This window comes from Arachis ipaensis, chromosome B01 (assembly GCF_000816755.2).
Source record: "Arachis ipaensis cultivar K30076 chromosome B01, Araip1.1, whole genome shotgun sequence".
Lineage (NCBI taxonomy): Eukaryota > Viridiplantae > Streptophyta > Magnoliopsida > Fabales > Fabaceae > Arachis > Arachis ipaensis.
In genome coordinates this window covers 64,914,849-64,931,140 of record NC_029785.2, presented here as the reverse complement: position 1 = coordinate 64,931,140, position 16,292 = coordinate 64,914,849, and the positions used below count along the sequence as shown (strand labels likewise).

At 39.7% G+C, this 16,292-nt stretch overlaps 1 protein-coding gene across 1 annotated transcript; it reads left to right on the top strand.

Moving 5' to 3' along the window:
• LOC107607622 lies at positions 2,496–3,017 on the top strand. Its single transcript, XM_016309555.1, has one exon. It carries the CDS (start codon positions 2,496–2,498, stop codon positions 3,015–3,017), a length of 522 nt encoding a protein of 173 aa, XP_016165041.1.

Below are 16,292 nucleotides of genomic sequence, written 5' to 3'. Positions count from 1 at the left end.
CCATGGAAGTTCAGCGTCTCCTAAGTCTTTAACCAACTCCTCTTCTTTCATAATGACAGCTTCCTCTACTTGTTCTAATACGAAGTCATGCTCTGTCTTGTCCATTGGAGTTTCTAGTATCTCCTTCATGCTACGCTCTTCATTAGATTGTCCACATGGGGCTCTGGGAGGCCATTGAATGTTCGAACATCAGAAGATAATAGACTTACTGCTTGCTCCAGTTGATAAAGGGTTGTTTGAAGTTGATCTACTTTTTCCTTGAGGCGAACCCCTGATTCTTGGGGTGATAGATTTGGACGTGGTACATGGGGAAGTGGTGGTGTTTGGGAGTAATTAGATTAGAATTTGGGTAGATGAGGATCATACGGTAGTGAATGGTGAAAAGGAGCTTGTGAGTGTGGTGGTGCGAAGTTATGTTGAGAGGATGGCCTATAAGCACTGGGTGGGGCTTGTTGGTAACTACAAGGTTGTCCACCATGTCTATTGCCTTGGTATGCATTGTAGAATGGTCTTTGTCCATGATATCTTGGGGGTATTGTTGCCTAAAGGGTTCATCAGATCCTCTTGGCTCCATCCATCTTTGATTGCTCTGACCTTGATGCATGTTCCTGTTATAACTTTCACTTCTTTCAACAATATTATAACCAAACTCGAAGCGAGAGGGGTGAAAATTCATAGTAGCTAATGGAAATAAAAGGGGAAAATAAAGACAAATAAATAAGTAAAAGAAAAGTATTTACAATAACCAATAATAAGGCACACAATTCCAGTTCCCCGGCAACGGCGCCATTTTGAAAGAACTGAAGATCGATGGTTTAGAAGTTATAGTAAACTCTCGTTGCAAGTATAGTTACTAAACCAAGCAATCAACCTTTCTTACAAACGTTTTGGTTGTCACAAGTAACAAACCCCTAAATAAATTGATAACCGAAGTATTTAAACCTCGGGTCGTCTTGTTAAGGAACTGCAGGGAAGTATGTTCTTATTATTGGTTATGAAGATTGTAAATTGGGGTTTTTAAGATGAGGAACAAGTAATTTAAATTGCAATTGAAATAAGTAAAAGACTGTAAAGTAAATAAATAACTGTAAAATAAACTTTTGGCAAGGTATGAGAAATTAGAAGTCCTATCCTAGTTATCCTTATCAATGATGCTGAAGATTGAATCTTAATTCCACTCAGTTAGTCTTTACTTAAAGTAAAGAAAGATCAAGTGACTAATTAGTTTGATCTTCAAATCCTAGTTAAACCCTAAGGAAAGATTGGGATTATTGAAGTTCAATTCAATTAGCAAAGATAACAATTATCAATCATGTTTGAGTTTGATAACTCCTGAGTTATTGATTTCTTAGCCAAGACCAAAAGGGGAAAGATATATCTACTGGAATAAAAATGTCTTCAGATTGGAAACAACAGTAATATAAATAAAAGAAAGCAATCATAAACTGAAATAACTCAATTGACATTAAATTCAAAGAGTAATCTGTAACATAGAAGAATTCATAAACTAAATTGAGAGGACAAGTAATTAAAAAGGAATGTTGAACCTGATAAAAAGAGATAGTCCTAAAAGCGAATAAAATCCTAAATCTAAATCCTAAAAGAGAGAGAGGAGAGAACCTCTCCCTCAAAACTACATCTAAATCATGAAAAGTAACTAATTAGAGACTCTTCTCTGAATGGATGCATTCTCCCACTTCATAACCTCTGATCTGTGCCTTCTGGACTTGGATTTGGGCCAAAAAGGGCTTCAGAAATCGCTGGGGGCGTTTTCTGTAATTTCTGGTGCGTGGCCTCTGTCACGCATCCGCGTGGGTCACGCGGTCACGTCAATTGGAGTTTTCCTTGTCACGCGGTCGCTTCAGTCAGGCGTCTGCGTCATATGCGTTTCGTTTAAGGCGTGCGGTCACGTCAATTACGCGGTCGCGTCACTGCTATTTCGCGTTGGCATGCGGCCGTGTCGTCCATGCAATCGCGTCACTGCCAGTTTCTTCCAAAACTCCATTTTATGCTTTTCTTCCATTTTTGTATGTTTCCTTTTCATCCTTTAAGTCATTCCTGCCTTAGAGGATCTGAAACTACTCAACACACGAATCACGGCATCGAATGGAAATGAAAGGTAATTAAAATAATTACTTTTAAAGCATAGGAAACATGTTTTTCACATACATCACATAATAAGGAAGGGAAAATAAAACCATGCAATTAACATGAATAAGTGGGTGAAGGACTGAATAAATCACTTAAATTAAGCACAAAATATATCATAAAATATGGGTTTATCAGCTACCAGGACAACTTCAAGAGAGGAATGCAAAGCTATTACCCTCAGAAGCGGAAAGGAATTGAAAGAGACTCCAAGGGAGGCTCAATAAGAAAAGGCAGGGGGCAGTTCAAATGCCAAGGAAGAAGCACAAACACCTACTCCTAACCTATCAGAAGAGAAAGAAGTTCTAAGACCATATGTCCCAAAGGCTCCTTACCTTCAGCGCCTAATGAAGAATGCAAAGGACAGTCAATTCTCCAAATTTTTGGATATTTTCAAGAAGCTTCATATCAACATTCCCTTTGCAGAAGCACTAGAGCAAATGCCACTTTATGCTAAGTTTTTGAAGGAATTAATGACCAAGAAGAGAAGCTGGAGGAATGATGAAACTGTGATCTTAACTGAGGAATGCAGTGCGATAATCCAACACAAGCTGCCTCAAAAATTGAAGGACCCTGGAAGCTTCCAAATTCCCTATATCTTAGGGGAAATCACAGTTGAAAAAGCTTTATGTAACTTGGGAGCTAGTATAAATTTGATGTCCTTAACAATGATGAAAAGAATGAAGATTGAGGAAGCCAAACCAACAAGAATGGCCCTCCAATTGGCAGATCGATCATTCATATTCCCTTATGGAATAGTAGAAGATTTGTTAGTGAAAGTGGGAGACTTCATCTTCCCTGTTGATTTTGTGGTGTTAGATATGGAGGAAGAAGCTAATGCTTCAATAATTTGGGGGGGCCATTTTTAGCCACTGCTGGAGCCATCATTGATGTTCAAAAGGGTGAACTTACCCTTAGGCTACATGATGAGAGAATGGTATTCAATGTATTCAAGGCCATGAGCTATCCACCAGAGTCACTGGGAGAGTGTATGAGGTTGGATGCAGTGGAAACTGTGGTGCAAGAAACCTTTGAAGAAGCACTCGAAAGATTGACAGAGGTTGATTCCATGTTGAATGTTGAGGTTGTTGATGTCACTTCAGCTGAATTGTCTATTCCAAGCACATTGGAGGAGGAGAAAAAGGATAAGGAAGCACCCAAACTGGAGCTAAAAGCATTACCTCCTACTCTCAAATATGCATATTTGGGAAGTGATGGAAGTTACCCAGTAATCATCAATTCTGCCCTTAGTCAAGAACAGGAAGAAGAGTTAATCAAAGTGTTGCAAAAGCACTAAGATGCCATTGGATGGACACTTACCAACATAAAAGAGATAAGCTCATCCATTTGTATGCATAAGATCTTGCTGGAAGATGATGCCAAGCCCTCCATTCAAGCCCAAAGAAGATTGAATCCAGTCATGAAAGAAGTAGTCCAAAAAGAGGTTATGAAGCTATGGCAGGCAGGAGTAATCTATCCCATTTCTGACAGCACATGGGTGAGCCCTGTCCATGTGGTTCCAAAGAAATGAGGGATCACGGTTGTACCCAATGAGAAGAACGAACTCATCCCCACAAGAACTGTTGGATGTAGTGGAAACTGTGGTGCAAGAAACCTTTGAAGAAGCACTCGAAAGATTGACAGAGGTTGATTCCATGTTGAATGTTGAGGTTGTTGATGTCACTCCAGCTGAATTGTCTATTCCAAGCACATTGGAGGAGGAGAAAAAGGAGAAGGAAGCACTCAAACTGGAGCTAAAAGAATTACCTCCTACTCTCAAATATGCATATTTGGGAAGTGATGGAAGTTACCCAGTAATCATCAATTCTGCCCTTAGTCAAGAATAGGAAGAAGAGTTAATCAAAGTGTTGCAAAAGCACTAAGATGCCATTGGATGGACACTTACTGACTTAAAAGAGATAAGCTCATCCATTTGTATGCATAAGATCTTGCTAGAAGATGATGCCAAGCCCTCCATTCAAGCCCAAAGAAGATTGAATCTAGTCATGAAAGAAGTAGTCCAAAAAGAGGTTATGAAGCTATGGCAGGCAGGAGTAATCTATCCCATTTCTGACAACACATGGGTGAGCCCTGTCCATGCGGTTCCAAAGAAAGGAGGGATCACGGTTGTACCCAATGAGAAGAACAAACTCATACCCACAAGAACTGTAACAGGCTAGAGGATGAGCATGGACTATAGGAAACTCAATGGGGCGACTAGAAAAGATCATTTTCCACTCCCTTTCATGGACCAGATGCTGGAGAGATTGTGAAGACATGCATACTACTATTTTCTTGATGGATATTCGGGTTATAATCAAATAGTGGTTGATCTAAGAGATCAAGAAAAAACATCATTCACATGTCTATATGGAGATTTTGCTTACAGGTGCATGCCTTTTGAATTGTGCAATGCTCCTGCAACATTCCAAAGATGCATGTTGTCTATTTTCTCAGACATGATTGAAAATTCATTGAAGTCTTCATGGACGATTTTTCAGTTTTTGGAGATTTCTTTCCCAATTGCCTAAATCATCTTGCCTTATTTTTAAAAAGGTGCCAAGAGACAAACTTTGTTCTAAACTAGGAGAAATGCCACTTTATGGTGACAGAGGGGATAGTCCTTGGCCATAAAATTTCTGAAAAAGGCATAGAAGTAGACAAAGCTAAGGTAGAATTAATTGAGAAATTACCTCCACCTAGTAATGTCAAGGCAATTAGGTGTGTTTTAGGCCATACTGGTTTCTACAGAAGGTTTATCAGAGATTTTTCTAAAATTACAAAGTTTTTGAGCAACCTATTAATCTCTGATACACCTTTTGTGTTTGATCAAAAATGCACACTAGCATTTGAAACACTGAAAATAGAACTTTCCTCAGCACCTATCATTGCCCCACCTGATTGGAATTTGCCTTTTGAACTGATGTATGATGCATCAGATTTTGCTGTTGGGGCAGTGCTTGGACAAAGGAAAGGCAATTTAGTGCATGTTATATATTATGCCAGCAAGGTTTTGAATGAAACTCAAAGGAATTATACCACTACTGTGAATGAACTACTGGCAATAGTGTTTGCATTTGACAAGTTTAGATCATATCTTATTGGATCTAAGGTGTTTGTTTTTACTGATCATGCAGCACTAAAATATTTACTTGCAAAACAAGAATCAAAACCAAGATTGATAAGATGGATTTTGCTATTGCAGGAATTCAACATTGAGATTAAAGACAAGAAGGGAGTGGAGAACAAAGTAGCAGATCATTTGTCCAGAATTTCTTGTGAAGAAGATAGCACCCACAAATCAAGTGTCAATGAATTCTTCCCTGATGAGCAATTAATGCTGGTTCAAAGGGCACCTTGGTTCGCAGACATTGCTAATTTTAAGGCTACAGGGGAAATGCCTTCAATGATCAACAAGCAGCAAAAGAGAAAACTCATCAATGATGCAAAGTATTTCATTTGGGATGAGCCATACTTATTCAAAAAATGCTCGGATGGATTGCTAAGAAGATGTATTTCAGAGGAGGAAGGAAGGGAAGTTTTATGGAGTTGTCATGGTTCTTGCTTTGGAGGCCATTTTGGAGGAGAAAGAACCGTAGCAAAAGTCTTGCAGTGCGGGTTCTTTTGGCCCACCATCTTCAAAGATGCACGAGAGCTAGTGAAGAACTACAATGAATGTCAGCGGGTTGGAAATCTGCCCAAGAGAAATGAGATGCCACAGCAATTCATCTTGGAACTTAAGCTGTTTGATGTATGGGGGATTGATTTCATGGGACCATTCCCAACTTCATACTCAAACAATTACATTTTAGTGGCAGTGGATTATGTGTACAAATGGGTGGAGGCCATTGCAACGCCTACAAATGACAACAAGGTAGTCCTGAACTTCCTCAGAAAGAATATCTTTAGCAGGTTTGGAGTTCCCAGAGCACTCATCAGTGATGGAGGAAGCCATTTTTGCAATAGACCACTAGAGACCCTCCTCCTGATATATGGGGTGAAGCATAAAGTTGCCATACCCTATCAACCCCAAACAAGTGGCCAGATAGAAGTATCCAACCGAGAGCTAAAAAGGATCCTGGAAAAGACGGTGGGAGCTTCAAGAAAAGACTGGTCGAAGAAGCTGGATGATGCTCTTTGGGCATACAGGACAGCCTTTAAAACACCAATTGGGATGTCTCCATATCAACTGGTGTATGGCAAGGCCTGTCACCTGCCATTAGAGCTTGAACACAAAGCTTTCTGGGCTCTCAAGTTGTTGAATTTTGATGGCCAAGCTGCTGGTGAAAGGAGGATCTTGCAACTGCAAAAATTAGAAGAATTTAGATTCCAAGCCTATGAAAATTCCAAAATGTACAAGGAAAAGGCAAAGGAAAGACATGATCTCAAGATGGAACCAAGAAGCTTTGAGGAAGGACAGAGAGTGCTACTTTACAACTCTAGACTAAAATTTTTTCCTAAGAACTTAAGATCAACGTGGTCAGGTCCCTTTCTTGCCACCAAAGTCTCACCTTATGGACACATAGAAATCATGGAAGAAAGCTCACAACGGACCTTCACCGTGAATGCACAAAGGCTCCAACACTACTTGGGTGACATGGGGGAAGAGTCCAAGATAAAGTATAGACTCAACTGAGAGAGCGGAACGTCAAGCTAGTGACGATAAAGGAGCGCTTGTTGGGAGGCAACCCAACCAAAGGAAGTCATCTTTCCCCTAGTTAAATTCAATAAAAGAATTAAGTAGATTCTCTGCATTGCTAGGAGTTAAGTTTGGTGTTCCACACCAAAACAATTCAAAGGGTAAAAGTGTGATGCTAAGTTTGGTGTTCCACCACTAATTTCATTTAGAAGCACATTGCAACCCTTCGGTGATAAGTCACTGACTCCAAACAATCAGTGAAATTACTTAACATGTGTGTAGTTTTAGTTTATAGTTATTGTCTAATCGATAGTTGTTTTCTTAATAAAAGCACATGAGATTATCTGCATGTATTCAATCTGATGCATTAAACAAGGAACTAAGTTTGGTGTTTACACACCAAATTAAGTTCAGAAACTCACAAGCATACATGCATACTAAAAATTTTTCAAGTACTTGGGGAACAAGCAACTTCCAATAACTTTGCAGGAAGACAATCAACCCTTGGGAAGAACTATGCACCATCATCCAAAGAAGCAAAGAAAGATACAAAAGCTATGGATGAGGATGAGAAGGTTGGAATAGGAAGATACCAACAGGTTGTATTGTTACTTAAATATTTTTGGTTTGGAACGCTGAAATTGGAAGTCTGATTGTGCCTGTGTTAAGAGCCAACCTTTAGTTTAAGTCAATTTGCATTCTGTGGTGTTTAATTTTACAATAAGTGTGCTAGCCTAGGTGTATGTGTTTTCACTTTCACTAGTTTAAATACTTGTCTTGTCCCCTGAGTCTTTTCAATTTAAATAAAAGAAATATTTGAACAAGAAGTGGAATAGTTCCTTTTTTAGCAAGAAATGAAATAACAGTAAGTGGTGGTATATATGTTTGATTGTGTAGTAGCTCACTCATAATGAATAAAAGGATAGATTATTTCTTTTTTAGTGTAAACTAGTATGCTGTCTATGAAACTTAGCCAATAAAGGTCCCTGGATGAAAGAAAAATAAGTAGAAAGAAAGAAAAAGAAAAGCCAAATGTGGCAACAAAAACAGAAGAAAGCAAAGAATAAGGCTAGACACCAATAGCTTGGATCTTAGGACATATGCCTGTGGTGTCTTTGTACTAGGATCTGCATGGATGATTAGGTTCTATGGAGTGCTTTAACACTTGGTAACTTGGGTTAACTAACCCGGGATTATCAATCAAAAATCCATTATCATGAGCAACCTAGTTACAAGGCATTTAGTCACCCAAAGAGGTGCTGGGCACCAATGTCTTAAGAAGAATTGTGAGCCAAGTGTCTGTAGTGAATATGTGTTGAGTGAATAAGCTAAGAAACTGCTACAACACATGATACTGAGCTAAAGTTTACAGAAAAAGAAAATAAAGAAAAGTAATCACCAAGGATGAGTGAATAATAAGAGGTCATAGCAGTGTGTCAATTGATGCTTAAAGGGACAGCCTATGCCTAAAGATCAATAAAAAGTGAGCTGCTGCATTGTCCGCATAAAACCCCATGAACTAATAATAATTACTTGCTGATATGAACATCACCTTCTGTTTCATTCTTTCTTCTTAATAATTCAGTACTTGCTTAAGGACAAGCAAGATTTAAGTTTGGTCTCGTGATGCCAACGCATCTTAGGCTAGTTTCACTAGCCTTTTTCCTTGTTTTTAATAGGTTTTATGCACTTTCTTGAGCTATAAGTAAGCAATTAGGTTAGAAATTCATGTATGCCTAGATTCATTCAACCATGATTAATTTGATACAATTTCATGAGAATTATGCTATAATTACTTGTATGCTAAGAATGATGAGAATTCTCATGACTATACCAAGGCTTTGATGCATATATGGGTTGATGATAGGTGAAAGAAAGCATGGAGGAAGGTTGAAGAAGGAGCCTGGAAAAGATAAAGAAGAAGCAACGTTGGTGGCAAAGTTGGACCAGCAACGTTGCCTCAAACATTGAAGGGGAGTCAGAGAAATTCTCGGCATAATTGCTGATGCTCACGTTGGAGGGAGCGTTGGACATCCAACGTTACCCCCAACGTTGTGAACAAATGAGCTTTCTGGAAATTCTGAAAAAACTGTAGCGACGCGCACGCGCACTGTACGCATACGCGTGGATTGGAAATTCTGGCAATCCACGCGCACGCGTGGGTGTCGCGTACGCGTGGATAGGTGATGTTGGACCCCAAATGCTACCTCCAATGTTGAAGGCCAACGTGCGCGATGGTGAAATCCAAAATCTGAATTTGAAAACACACAACGACGCGTACGCGTCCATGGCACGTACACGTGGGCCTAGTTTTTGAGAATCCACGCGCACGCATGCAGCACGCACACGCGTGGATTGTCCAATGTTGGAGGCAACATTGCCAGTCCAATGCTGAGGCCAACGCTCCTCTGCTTTTTTTAAAACTGGAAAATGATAATTCTTGCATCCACGCGCACGCGTGCAGCACGCGCACGCGTGGATGAGCAATTTTACCCATGGACGTAGATGCGCCAGGCACGCGTACGCGTGGATAGCAGAATGTTGGCCCTCCAACGTTGAGTCAAATGCCAATGACAGCAAATTCATCTGGTTTTATTGAAAGGCGTTTGAGTCAACGTTGGCCCTCAAACGTTGACTCCAACTTGAGCACCAGAACTCGGCAATTCAAACAGATCTCTTCTCAATAGCAAGGGAAACCAATTGGAGCCATTTCAACCCAATTCTATCAAGGCCAAAATCCCAATTCAGAGATTGAAGATCAATGGAAGAAAGTGTATAAATGGCTTAGAATTTAAGTTAGAGGGGGACTTTTTCTATTTTTACACTTACTGCACTTTTACTTTTCTGTTCAATTTTTATTTCCAGCAATATATCTTTCAATTCCAATTTCCATTTTGAGAGCTATGAACAACTAAACCCCTTTCATTGGGTTAGGGAGCTCTGTGTAAATTCAATGGATCAATACTAGTTTTCATTCTTCTTCTTATTTCTTTTCTCTTGATTTTACTAGAAAGCTTTCGTTCTTTATCTAATTGGATAGTTATCTTGGGAAAGAAGCTATTCAAAATTGGATCTCCTCAGAACCTTAGAAGAGGAATGAGGAGATCATGCTAGAATTACTTTCTCACAATGGATTAGATTGGGGGTTTGGATGGATATAGTGACATGTAATCCTACCAACACTTTGATCTATGAATTTGTGTGGTATAATCAGTGACCAAACTTCATCTCTTCCCATGAGCACTTAAATCAAGGAATTGGGCAATTGTTCATGCTTAGAGAGATTAGATTGCCAATGAATTAGGATCTAATCACTTAAGATTGACAACAAAATCAATGAATGCATTGATTGAGGAAGAGATGAAAATGAATTTGATCCGGAGAATTCTCACATCTCCTGACGCCAATGAGTTTCCCCATCTCTGATCTACCCATTCTTTTACATTCTGCTTCTTTAATTTCATGCTAAACCCCATTCCCATTAAATCTCTTGCAATTTAAGATTCTGTCATTTAATTCCTTGTAATTTAAGATTCCCACCAAATTTTACTTTCTGTAATTCTCATCCAATTCTGATTTCGTTCAGCTAGTATAATTCTCCAATTAACATTGATCAACCAACCAATCCCTGTGGAATTTGACCTCACTCAATAGTGAGTTTTTACTTTACGACAATCCAGTACACTTGCCGGTAGGAAATTTGTTGAGAGGCAAATTCCTGTGAATCAGAAGCCCTCCTGGGCATTCAACGCCCCAAGAGGGAAGCATTGCTGGCGTTGAATGCTAGCCAGGGAGTAGCCCCTAGGCGTCCAAACGCTAGTGCAGAGAAGCAGAGAATCTGGAATTCCTTAGCATCTCAGGAATTGTGGGTCCCACAGAATCTTCACCTACCCTACCTATCCCACTTAACCCCACCTCCTTTTCCACTTCCCGATACACACTTTCCCAAAAACCCTAGCCCAATCACATCCATTTCATTTCCCCAAACCATCATAACTCCCACCTACCCCACCCACTCAAAAAATCAAATTTCCCACCCAGACCCACAAGGCCGAGCCCTCTCTCTCCCTCTCCCTCTCTCTATTTTCTTCTTCTTCTTCTCCATTCTTCTATTTTTGCTCGAGGACAAGCAAAGTTTTAAGTTTGGTGTTGGAAAAGCATAGTTTGGTGTTGGAGACTCCTCTAAGAAGAGGAAAGGAAAGACAGTAGCCAATCCCTCTGAATCTTGGGAGATGGAGAGATTCATCACCAAAGCTCACCAAGACCACTTCTACGAAGTAGTGGCTGAGAATAAAGTGATCCCTGAGGTCTCTTTCATGCTCAAGAAGAATGAGTACCTGGAAATCCGAAGAGAGATCCGGAGAAGAGGTTGGGAAGTCCTAACCAATCCTATCCAAGAGGTTGGGATTCTCATGGTGCAAGGGTTCTATGCTAAATGCATGGGTTACTTGATGACCGGAATTCACTACCCACATATAATGAATCCGCTCTTTGGCAAGCGCACCAAAGAATCGTCAAGTAATAACCCACAATGGAGTGGGATCGTATCCACAGAGATTAACGGACTAAGGCAAACAATAGTTAATTGATTATCCTAGTTAGACTATTCATTAAGGAGAGATAATCAACAAGAAATGTAAATGACATAAAAGTAAAGGAAAGCAATAAAGTGCAAGAAAATAAATGGCAAGAAAAGTAAAGTAAAAGAAAGTAAAGTGCTAGAAATGTAAAGTGCAGAAAATGTAAATAACCATAAAGTAAATAAAAGAAAGAAAGATAAAATAAGCATTGGGATCAAAAGATATTGCATTCTCCGGAATAATTGATTTCATCTCATCTTCAATCATGCAACTCATTGACCTCTTGGCAATCATGATTGATTAAGCCCCAATCCCTTGGTTACTCAATCTCTCAAATCTTGATCAATAGCCAATTCCTTGGTCTAATTACTCATGAGAAGAGATGAAGAATGGTCCCTGATTATACCACACACTTTCCTAGGTTCAAGTAGAGGGAGGATTATATGTCACCATATCCAAACACCAAAACCGAAATCCTATTCAAGTGTGAGAAAGAATCTCAAGCATGGTTTTATGTTTCCTCTTCTAAGGTTTCCATAAAATCCAATTACATTCAATCTCTTTTCCAAGATAATTGAATGCTATCATGAAGAACGAAATTTTTTCTAGTAAATCAAAGAGAGATGAAGAGAGGAAGAAGAATAAAAACAATCAATCCATTGAAAAACAATAGAGCTCTCTTTCCCAATGGAAAGAGTTAGTAATTCAAAACTAAATTATTTACAAAGTAAGAAAGAAAAGAGAAGAAATTGATGGTGAATAAATAGGGTCCGAAGACTTCGCCAAATCTAGCCATGACTAATTCTATGAATCTAAGGCCTTTATATAGGCTCTCCTAAATTACAAACTTAAATGAAATTGAAAGCAAATTACAATGAAATGAAAATGAACTATTCTAGATGCTTCTTGTGGCCTTGATTGGTTGATAATTGTGGCTTGAATAATGAGAGTTGGAGTGGGCTTGATTGAAGGTTGGGGGCTGCAGGAAGAAGTTGGCGTGTGGTTTCAAGTGCCACTCCCACTTGATTTTGCCCTTCGGATTATGACCCACTTTGCAACACTGAATTGATAGAGTTTTTTGGGCCTCAAATTGAATGTCCACTATGAAGTATTATATATTGTTGGAAAGCCCTGGATGTTAGCCTTCCAACTCATTTAGAATCAACTGATTTGGAGCTTTGTAGGTCAAGTTATGCCCATTTGAAGATGAATAGGTCAGTCTGTGAGGTAGCCCGGCGTGCCACGCCCACTCTCTGGTGTGCCACGCCCATATATTATGAAACTGGCATGCCACGCCCACTCTTTGGTGTGCCACGCCTTTAATGATGCTCTCTGTCCATTAGAACTGGCGTGCCACGCCCAAAACCCCAAGTGGCACGCCCATTATGAAAATAAAGCTGGCGTGCCGCGCCTTCGATGCCAAGTGGCATGCCCATTATGAAAATAAAGCTGGCGTGCCACGCCTTCGATGTCAAGTGGCACGCCCAGATTTTTCAACGCTGAAATAATGGCATTTTTCACCTCCAGTTTTAACGTCCATGGTATGCGAAATCGTGATCTTCAGTGGCGCCAACAACTTTGTACGCACAATTGTAATCTCAACTCTTTATCACAACTTCGCACAACTAACCAGCAAGTGCACTGGGTCGTCCAAGTAATAAATCTTACGTGAGTAAGGGTCGATCCCACGGAGATTGTCGGCCTGAAGCAAGCTATGGTCACCTTGTAAATCTCAGTCAGGCTGATTCAAAAAAAAATAAAACATAAAAATAAATAAAACATAAAATAAAGATAGAGGTACTTATGTAATTTATTGGTGAGAATTTCAGATAAGCGTATAGAGATGCTTTCGTTCCTCTAAACCTCTGCTTTTCTGCTGTCTTCATCCAATCATTCCTACTCCTTTCCATGGCAAGCTTTATGTAGGGCATCACCGTTGTCAATGGCTACTTCCCGTCCTCTCAGTGAAAATGGTCCAAGATGCTCTGTCACAGCACGGCTATTCATCTGTCGGTTCTCGATCATACTGGAATATGATCTATTGATCCTTTTACGTCTGTCACTACGCCCAGCACTCGCGAGTTTGACGCTCGTCACAGCCATCCCTTCCCAGATCCTACTCAGAATACCACAGACAAGGTTTAGACCTTTTGGATCTCAGGAATGGCCATCCATGGGTTCTAACTTATACCACGAAGATTCTAATATCTCAGACTCGGTCCCCTGTATTAGATATCCAAGAGATACCCATTCAATCTAAGGTAGAACGGAAGTGGTTGTAAGGCATGCGTTCATAGGTTGGGAATGATGATGATTGTCACGATCATCACATTCACATTGAAGTGCGAATGGAAAACAGTAGTACTTTGCATTAATCCATGAGGAACAGCAGAGCTCCACACCTTAATCTATGGTGTGTAGAAACTCTACCGTTGAAAATACATAAGTGATGAAGGTCCAGGCATGGCCGAGAGGCCAGCCACCAAACATGATCTAAAGATAAAACTAAAGATGTTCCAAAGATGTAACTACAATAGTAAAAAGTCCTATTTATGCTAAACTAGTTACTAGGGTTTACAGAAATGAGTAAATGATGCAGAAATCTACTTCCGGGGCCCACTTGGTGTGTGCCTGGACTGAGCATTGAGCTTTACACGTGTAGAGGCTTCTCTTGGAGTTGAACGCTAGTTTGTAACCTGTTTCTGGCGTTTAACTCCACTTTGCAACCTGTTTCTGGCGTTTAACTCCAGAATGCAGCATAGAACTGGCGTTGAATGCTATTTTGCGTCATCTAAACTCGGACAAAGTATAAACTATTATATATTACTTGAAAGCACTGGATGTCTACTTTCCAACGCAATTGAGAGCGCGCCATTTGGAGTTCTGTAGCTCCAGAAAATCTACATTGAGTGCAGGGAGGTCAAAATCCAGCAGCATCTGCAGTCCTTCTTCAACCTCTGAATCTGATTTTTGCTCAAGTCCCTCAATTTCAGCCAGAAAATACTTGAAATCACAGAAAAATACACAAACTCATAGTAAAGTCTAGATATGTGATTTTTATTTAAAAACTAATAAAAATATACTAAAAACTAACTAAATTATACTGAAAACTCTATAAAAATAATGCCAAAAAGCGTATAAATTATCTGCTCATCACAACACCAAACTTAAATTGTTGCTTGTCCCCAAGCAACTGAAAATCAAATAGGATAAAAAGAAGAGAATATACTATAAATTCCAAAATATCAATGAAACTTAGCTCCAATCAAATGAGCGGGACTTGTAGCTTTTTGCCTCTTGAATAGTTTTGGCATCTCGCTTTATTCATTGAGGTTCAGAATGATTGGCATCTATAGGAACTCAGAGTTCAGATAGTGTTATTGATTCTCCTAGTTCAGTATGTTGATTCTTGAACACAACTACTTTATGAGTCTTGGCCGTGGCCCTAAGCACTTTGTTTTCCAGTATTACCACCAGATACATAAATGCCACAGACACATAACTGGGTGAACCTTTTCAGATTGTGACTCAGCTTTGCTAAAGTCCCCAATTAGAGGTGTCCAGGGTTCTTAAGCACACTCTTTTTTTGCTTTGGACCTTGACTTTAACCGCTCAGTCTCAAGTTTTCACTTGACACCTTCACGCCACAAGCACATGGTTAGGGACAGCTTGGTTTAGCCACTTAGGCCTGGATTTTATTCCTTTAGGTCCTCCTATTCACTGATTCTCAAAGCCTTGGATCCTTTTTATTTACCCTTGCCTTTTGGTTTTAAGGGCTATTGGCTTTTTTTTGCTCTTACCTTTTGGTTTAAAGAGCTTTTGGCTTTTTCTGCTTGCTTTTTCTATTTCTATTTTTTTTCGCCATTTTTTTTTCTTTTCTCTCTTTTTTTTTCTGCAAGCTTTTGTATTCACTGCTTTTTCTTGCTTCAAGAATCATTCTTATGATTTTTCAGATTATCAAATAACATTTCTCCTTTTCATCATTCTTTCAAGAGCCAACATATTTAACATTCATAAACACTCTATGTTTCTTCCTTGCCTTTGTTGCTCCTCCCTCATGGCTCTTTGATCTTCTCTAATTTCATGGAGGATGATGGAATGCTCTTGGTGCTCCACCCTTAGTTGTCCCATATTGGAACTTAATTCTCCTAGGGAGGTGTTGATTTGCTCCCATTAGTTTTGTGGAGGAAAGTGCATTCCCTGAGGCATCTTAGGAATTTCATGGTGAGGAATTTCCTCATACTCTTGTTGAGGTCCATGATCTCTTGTTTGCTCTATCCTTTTCTTAGTGATGGGCTTATCCTCTTCAATGAGGGTGTCTCCCTCTATGTCAATTTCAGCCGATTTGCAAAGGTGGCATATGAGGTGAGGAAAGGCTAACTTTGCCCAAGTGGAGGACTTGTCAGCCACCTTGTAAAGTTCTTGAGGTATAATCTCATGAACTTCCACCTCATCTCCAATCATGATACTATGGATCATGATGGCCCGGTCTATAGTAACTTTAGACCGGTTACTATTAGGAATGATTGAACGTTGAATGAACTCTAGCCATCCCCTAGCCACTGGTTTGAGGTCATGCCTTCTTAGTTGAACTGGCTTGCCTCTTGAATCAATTTTCCATTGAGCTCTTTCCTCACATATGTCTATGAGGACTTAGTCCAACCTTTGATCAAAGTTGACCCTTCTTGTGTAGGGGCGTGCGTTCTCTTCCATCATTGGCAAGTTGAACGCCAGCCTTATATTTTTTGGACTGAAATCTAATTATTTCTCCCGAACCATGGTAAGCCAATGATTTGGATTCGGGTTCACACTTTGATCATGATTCCTAGTGATCCATGCGTTTGCATAAAACTCATGAACCATTAGGATCCCGACTTATTGAATGGGGTTGGTGAGAACTTCCCAACCTCTTCTTTGGATCTCAA

What these genes read in the sequence shown, in the direction of transcription:
- LOC107607622 (XM_016309555.1), top strand. Translation starts at nt 2,496, where the DNA reads ATGAAGAATGCAAAGGACAGTCAATTCTCCAAATTTTTGGATATTTTC.